Genomic DNA, 7,517 nt, shown 5'->3' on the forward strand with positions numbered 1-7,517 from the left:
GAGGGTGCATTTTGGGGGAGAAGGTGTGTTGGTATATAGTATGGGGGTGATCAACATGCTTGTTTCATTTGTTCATTCATTCAACAAACACATTGAACATTCCCCCTGTGTATGACACCGTGTTTCTGTGTCACTGAAGTCAGGATGAAAGGAATTTCGCTATCTTTATTTTCCTTAAAAAATACTACATGTTCACTTGGTAAGCTGTGACAGTGCCATACTCTAGGAGGTCGGGGAGGATGCATGGAAAACAAAGTCAATCCTCATTGGCTTTGGCTTCTTTTCCTTTGGTGAGACTGCACATTGCAACAGAATCAGTCAATGGGTAAAGGAGAAGGAATCCAGCAGCAAGTTTATAGTTGATGGGCAAAAAACCAAAAACAAAACAAAACCCAACTGCTTTGGAAGTGTTTGGGGTCATGCTCCCCAGGATGACTTTCAAGCTCTTTTGAAGATTCTCTTGGCTTCCACACCTTGGTATGTGTAGGTCTGCAAGTTATCAATTTACATTTTAACCAGTGAGGGGAAAATCAATATTGGTCACAATATTTAAAAATCAGTAGCAAGTACTCTCTTTTCATGTAGCAATATAACCTTTCATAGAAAAGAGAATTTCTCTTTTCATTTCTTAAGTTTTAATTTCTTAAATTTTCTTTAACTTCTTAATTTTTAACAAAATTGTTAAATTTTTATTTCTTAAGAGATTTATGGTTTATATTCATTCATTTTGTTTATATATCTGTCAATTTGCCATCACTATAATGGGCTTCTCCATTTCAAAATACCTTCATTAGGAGAGGAAAAAGGAAGCAAGCATTTAATAAGCACCTACTATGTGCCAGGCACCATGCTAAGCCCTTTACAATTATTGTCTCTTTTGAGGTAGGTGTTATTATTACCCACATTTCACAGCTAAAGATACTGAATCAGGCAGAGGTTTAATGATTTGCCTGGAGTCACACAGCTACTAAGTGTCCTAGGTCCAGACCCAAGGAATGATCAAGGTTTCGACAAGAATCTTCCATTAATGCAGGATTATTGTACATGAAGCAATCACCTCATTTAATGTTGGATGACTTTACTCACCCTGGGCTTTGCCAGGGTGGGCACTCTTTGGATAGGTACAGATCCCTTTAGTTAAGGGTCCTGAAGAGTTTGTCACAGTTGGAAAATCCATACCTTTGCCTTCAACTCTGAAATGAACCTCCCTGGCACATAGTCATTTCCAGACCCATCTGCAAAGACTTTTCACAATTGGCAGGGTCTGCCCAAGCTTGGCCCTCACTGACAGTGCCCTTAGGGCACAGGATTACTCTACCCCAATGAGGTATCAGAGGAAGCTTTGCATTACTGTGGAATCATAAATAATAATACAAATCAGGAGGTTTGAGCATTAAGATTTCCCAGTTGTTAAGACTTCTTTATTCTCTCAAGGGTATCATGATTTTTAAATAACTCACCTGGACTAGCTCATCGCCTACAATTTCCCTAACAGTGTACACATCATTTCCATTATCCAGCCGTTTGAATTTCCCAACAAGCTTGTTCCCTTCTGGGTTCCAGGTTCCCTGCAATAAAACAACATGCATTTGGGACATGTTAGGAAACAGCATCTCATGCTTATTCTAGAAATTAAGACAGCTGCTTGTCTCTCTGGCCATGGGATGTCATTATGACATCAATCAATCAACATGGATTCATTAAGTGCCTGTGATGTGCCAAGGTCTGGGAAAGCCAGTACCAAGAATGAGTGAGTCTCCATTTCCAAGGAGCCTCCATGCTAATGGAAGGTACATATGTACATGCTATTTCGTGTATATATATATATATATATACTTGTATATACGTACATGTACACACATACACGCTTTTTTCAGATACACATGTATATATACATATATATATATACATATATCAGCACAAATATAAAGTGGATAAATACAAATATATCTGAAGTAGATAGATGGAAGGTAATTGGGAGGGAGGGTACTAGCCATCGGGGGAATAGGGAAAGGCTTCATGGAGAAGACGTGCTTGAGCTAATCCTTTAACAGTATGATAATAGTCAGCATTTCTCCAGCATTTTAAAGCTTACAAATAGAATCTCGTTTGATCTCCGTAACCACCTTGAGAAGTCTGTGCTAGTGTCATTATCCACATTTTCTAGATGAAGAAACTGACAGAAATTAAGTGACTGACCCCGAGTCACACATCCAGTTAAGTGTCTGAATTCAGATTTGAACTCAGATCTTCTTGACTCCAGGTCCAGTGCTCCTCCACCCACCGTACCACTCAGCAAAAGGAGGAGAGGGACTCTATGAGGCAGAGATAAGGACAGAGTACATTCCTCATATGGGGAATGGCCAGTCCAGAGGCACATACATGGGAGATGGGTGAGGAGGAGAGAGAAGACCACTTTGGCTGGATCACAGAGTGTGGGAGGGGGAATACCCTTTACTGAAGGTGGAAAGATAGATGGGGGCCAGAGTGCACATGGCTTTAGAAATTAGACAGAGCAGTTTCCATTTCATCTCAGGGAGAACCAGTTAGCATCATCACTGTGATGCTCGTTTTTCACTGTCAATGTTCACATCTATTTTTCAGTAATTGTCTTTCCTTCCTCAAGTAAAATAAGGGAAGAGGAAGTAGAACTTTCTGGAGAATGAAAGCAGAGTTCTTTCTGCATACTCCTGTGAGATGAGCAGCGGGGTGTCCTGGAAAGAACACTGAACTGGAAATCAGGGGACCTGGGTTTGAGTCCCAGCTTGGTCACCCTGTGTCCTTAGACACAGTAAGATAAGGAGGTGAACCTGGATGACCCTGCTAGGTATAGAAGCCTAGGGTTCCAATGAAGCTGTAAGGCTCCTGACAAGATGCAAGCTGATGATCTCCCCAAGTCTTCCAATGCTTTCTTTGATGGGCAGGATTTTCTGAGTGGCACAATTTGATAATGTCTCCAGGAGGAGACACCCAGGAATCAAATTGGCCAAAAGAGAAAACATAAAATAGAAACCAACCATTCTGAGGATTTAAAAAAATGCAATCAGCAGTAAAGAATAAAGTCCCATGAACTTAGCTGTTTGCTAATTACAAAGAAACACTTGACTTGACACATCCAAACTTAGGTTCTCCTCCAAATGAGGGTTACTCCTGCCTTGACAACAACAGAAAGGGGAACAAGGAAGTGGGATTCCTTGTAACAGAGGGTGAGTCCTCCAAGTGCTCCTGCTTGTCAGGAAACGTACATCAGTAGAATGAATGCTGTTTGAGGGCAAGGTTTGACATTTTTGTCTATATCCCTGGTGCTTAGCATAGTACCTGGCACAGAGTAGGCACTCAACAAATGTGCATTGAGTTGAAGGAGATAAGCATGAATTTAGTGGGTTTCAAAAATACTTAAATTCCAAGAGATCATCAAGGTCACTATGACCACGAGTACCAGGATGGGAAGGGGATAGGAAGAGCATTACTAAATTAGAATGCATTTTAGGAACAAATGACTTTTGCTCCTCCCCCTTCTGTACCCTATATTCCCTTTTCTGTTAAGGTAGGATGTAGTCAAAATAAATGTTTGTTAATTGAAACAAGTTAAATTTTAAGAAAATGAGTGAAAGGAGAATGTTGAATATTAGGGCTGGACAGGTAGGTTGGGGCTGATTGCCAAGAGTTTTAAAAGGAAAGTAGAAGGGTTTGTGGGAGTTAGTTTCATGTGGAATAGAAAGAAGGGGGTGTTTTCAGGAACAAACTGCTTACACTGAGTGGTGTTCCATCAGCTAAGGTGTAGGAAAACTCAACTCCAAACTCAAACACAACCTCCAAAGTTCGGAAGACACTGGATTCATTGATAGTCATCTTATTTCCTGTTTGTGTAATCGATATCTTCAAGTTGTCATGGGCTGCCACCTTTCTTTTGACCAGGTTGAGGCCTGTGAAATCAAAGACATAAGAGCTCCCAAATTAAGATTCCTTGGATGTACATGTGGGCAGGCTTATCTTGTTAGGTAAGGGCATTCCAAACAGCAGAATAAACACAATAATTTTCTATAAGTGTTGTGCCAAAAAAAGCGAGCTAGACCTGGATATAAATTTTGATGTAGATTTATTCGAGGAAGCGACTGTTCAGAGTTAAGACTCAAATCGAACAGCCCCAAGCAGGGGTAGGGTCAGGTTATTTAAAAGGAAAGAACACAAACTGATTTCTGTGGAGATGGGAACACAAACAGTGGGACAAGCTGGGGCAGGATTATTTCTGTGGAGAAGGGAACACAAATAGTGGGGTCCGTGGAGATGGGAGCACAAACAGTGGAGTGAGCTGGGGCAAGATGGAGGGTAAACTGGGGGAGGCAGGGCACAACATAAGAAGTTTCCTATGGTACATCAGTGTGTGTGCTGTGTGGAGGGAGGGAGGAAACGGAGGGAGAGAGGAAGGGAAGGGAGAGAGAGAGAGAAGGGCAGGAGAGAGAGAGGGAGGAAGGGGGAGGGGGGGAAAGAAAGAGAGACAGAGAGAGAGAGAGAGAGAGAGAGAGAGAGAGAGAGAGAGAGAGAGAGAGAGTAACCTTGGAGAGGATAGTTGGCTGCTCAGCTTGACTCTGTTCTATAGCTAGGCTCATATGGTTATACCTGGGAAGGACCTGAGAAACCATCAAATCCAGCTTCTTCATTTTATCAGCAAGAAAACAGTGGCATACAAAAATCAAATGACTTGCCCAAGGTCACAGCTAGGAAGTTACTAAGGCAGGATTGGAACCTGGGTCTTCCCAACTAGAAATCCAGTCCCCAGCTAACTATCAACTGACAATAGGAAATTAATTCACTTCAGTCTCTGAAATTACTGATTACCTACTTCAGTTCAAGGCTCTCTGGATGTCATTGGGAGAGATGAAAAGCTTGACCAAGATTGTGGTTTCTGTCCCCCTAGCTAAGTGGCATAGTGGGTAAAGCACTGGGCTTGGAGTCAGGAAAACCTGAGTTCCAATGTGGCTTCAGACACCTACTAGCTGTGTGACCCTGGATGAGTCACTATACCTGTTTGCCTCAGTTTTTCTCTTCTGTAAGATGAGGATAATAATAGCACCTATGGGTGGTTGGGAGAATCAGTTAAGACAACATTCGTAAGGCACTTAGCACAGTGCTTGGCACATGGGAAGCATTTACTAACTGATTGTTTCCTTCCTTCCTTCCTTCCTTCCCTACTTCTATAACTATGCCGGTACAACAGGACCCCCATCTAGATGACTCTGCCACTCTCCTTTACATGGTAACCGCCTTAGGGAGCTGCAGAACAAATACTGTGAGAGAAGGGAGGGGGCAAGGCTGAGGTCAGTCACAGGCATCCAGTGACACTGCCAGGGGGAGGGAATGAATGGCCAGGGCATTGGAGGGGAATGAGGGACATTCTCACTGTGCAATGGAGAAGGCCAAGGAAAGGGAAACAAACATTTACTAAGCACCTACTATGTGCCAGGCACCAGACTAAGTAGTTTACAAATATCTCATTTGATCCTCACAATAACTCTGGGAAATAGGTGCTGTTATTTTCCTCATTTTACAGATGAGGAAACTGAGTCAGGCAGAGAGGTGAAGTGACTGGACAAAGGTCACACAGCTAGTAAGTGTCTGAGGCCAGATCTGAACTCAGGTCTTCCTGACTCCAAACCCAGAGCTCTATCCACTGAGCCACCAGCTACCCCAGGATGTGTTCAAAGGGCACAGAGAAGAGTCTGGTTTTTCTGCTGCATAGATTATGTGGCAACAGGATATTTGTAGACAAGGCTGAGAACCAGCAGGTAGAACAATTACTGGAACAGTCCTAGAGGCTTTCCTTCCTCACTCCCCCTTCTAGTAGAGAGAACATTTCATTCTTCCTAATGTGAGACCGACTGAGTTGCTTCCAATCCTTTGAATGAGAGATACAACTAGGACAGGTCTCCTGGGCTTTGGCCTAGTGTGCTAACATTTGGGGGAGGTGCCACATGGCTCAGTCCTGCTCCCTCACCTGGCCCTGGCCAATCAAACCCAAGTCCCATCACCACGGTACCACTCCCCAAAGGACTCACCTTTGTCCCTAAACACCAGCCTCTCAGGGTGTTATTACATTTATTTGCCCAACCACAGATTCATCCATGGTCAGAGAGTCCTCTGAGCGGCCCCCCCTCCCCAAACAATTTTTTTTCTCTCAGGTGAAAATAATTCCTAGTAATAGCTCTGTCCTGACAAGTCTCAGGGCCTTTTTATCAACAAGGAAGAGCCATCAAAATCAGAAATTTGTGGAGAGTGCTAGAAATCCATCAATGAGAAACTGCATGAGAGTTTTCTCTTTTGACCTCAGTTTCCCCCTCTGTAAACTGAGTGGGTTGGATGAAATGATGCCTAAGATCTCTTTCAGTATTGAATTAATGATCCCTTCCTTCCTGCCTTCCTGCCTTCCTCCCTTTTTCCTTCCTTCCTTCCTCTGTCTTTCCTACCTTCCTTCCGTCTTTCCTTCCTTCCTTCCTTCCTTCCTTCCTTCTTTCCTTCCTTCCTTCCTTCCTTCCTTCCTTCCTTCCTTCCTTCCTTCCTTCCTGCCTTCCTTCCTGCCTTCCTTTCTGCTTCTCTTCCTTCCTTCCTTCCTGCCTTCCTTCCTGCCTTCCTTTCTGCTTCTCTTCCTTCCTTTCTGCCTTTCTGCCTCCCTGATTTCTCTCTGCAATATTCTCTTCTCCTTCCAACTGTTACCAGAATCTACTAACACCTGTTTCTCAAGAGTTGATGGAATTTGGTAAATTATTGGCACCTTCTTGGAGTCTGGAAGGGTTGGGGCTAGCAGGAGCTCTGAAAATTAACAACTAGCCAGCAAAATTTACCCTTCTGAATTAATCAGGAGAGAAATATAAAGATCAAAGCTTGCCATTGCCCTTAGGTGACTTGGAAGCAAACAACGGAAAAAACCCAGTAGAATTATTAGCATGAAGAGGCTGGGTATCTCACAGATCACCAGTCATCTGGCTTCCTGGCTCAGGAAAGGATTTGCTGCTAACGAATAAACTCTTACCCATTTTTTCCAAGAAATTGTCATAGTTCTCATTGCGGTCCACCTTCCAAGTCCCATCAAATGCCATGTTCCTAGGTGTTCTTTCACTCCTTGGCCAGAGATTCAAGACTAGGTTTTGAGGAGCATTTATTCTTCTGCTTATCTAGGAACCAATTTGTATAATGATGTGGCTGTCTAAAGTCCAAGATTTCACTGAGATACATCAAGACTAAGCTTTGGGGTGGGGCCTTCCTCTAACACCCCTCCCAAAATGGTCTCCTGAAACTTCATTTGCATTTGCAACACAGGAGAATGCATATCACTGATAGAAAACCAGAATCTGAAGGTCCATTTATTTCAGGAATTATCACCTGTTTGGAGAACATGCTAGAAGTGTTTGTGTATATGTGTGTGTGTGTGTGTGTATGTGTGTGTGTATTTCAGAGAGAGAGAGAGAGAGAGAGAGAGAGAGAGAGATGCAGCAACAGAGATCTGGTCTCTAGAGCCTCTT

The 7,517-nt window shown here is 43.0% G+C and overlaps 1 protein-coding gene across 1 annotated transcript; it reads right to left on the minus strand.

Annotated features, from left to right (window-relative positions):
- Positions 1-438: 438 nt before the first annotated feature.
- LOC118855535 (fatty acid-binding protein, intestinal-like) lies at positions 439-7,094 on the minus strand. The gene is made up of 4 exons (XM_036765659.1): positions 7,028-7,094; positions 3,754-3,926; positions 1,461-1,568; positions 439-489 (listed from the first exon to the last, which is right to left on the minus strand). Exons 1-4 carry the CDS (start codon positions 7,092-7,094, stop codon positions 439-441), a joined length of 399 nt encoding a protein of 132 aa, XP_036621554.1.
- Between the last annotated feature and the right edge of the window lie 423 nt (positions 7,095-7,517).

This window comes from Trichosurus vulpecula, chromosome 6 (genome assembly GCF_011100635.1).
Source record: "Trichosurus vulpecula isolate mTriVul1 chromosome 6, mTriVul1.pri, whole genome shotgun sequence".
Lineage (NCBI taxonomy): Eukaryota > Metazoa > Chordata > Mammalia > Diprotodontia > Phalangeridae > Trichosurus > Trichosurus vulpecula.

Excerpts from the sequence above, each read along its gene's own strand:
- LOC118855535 (XM_036765659.1), bottom strand. The coding sequence starts at position 7,094 with ATGGCATTTGATGGGACTTGGAAGGTGGACCGCAATGAGAACTATGAC. Across the intron at positions 1,569-3,753 it reads CTGATGGAACACCACTCAGT|GGAACCTGGAACCCAGAAGG; the intron begins GTAAGCAGTTTG and ends GTTTTATTGCAG. Across the intron at positions 490-1,460 it reads TAGGCGATGAGCTAGTCCAG|ACCTACACATACCAAGGTGT; the intron begins GTGAGTTATTTA and ends GATAACTTGCAG.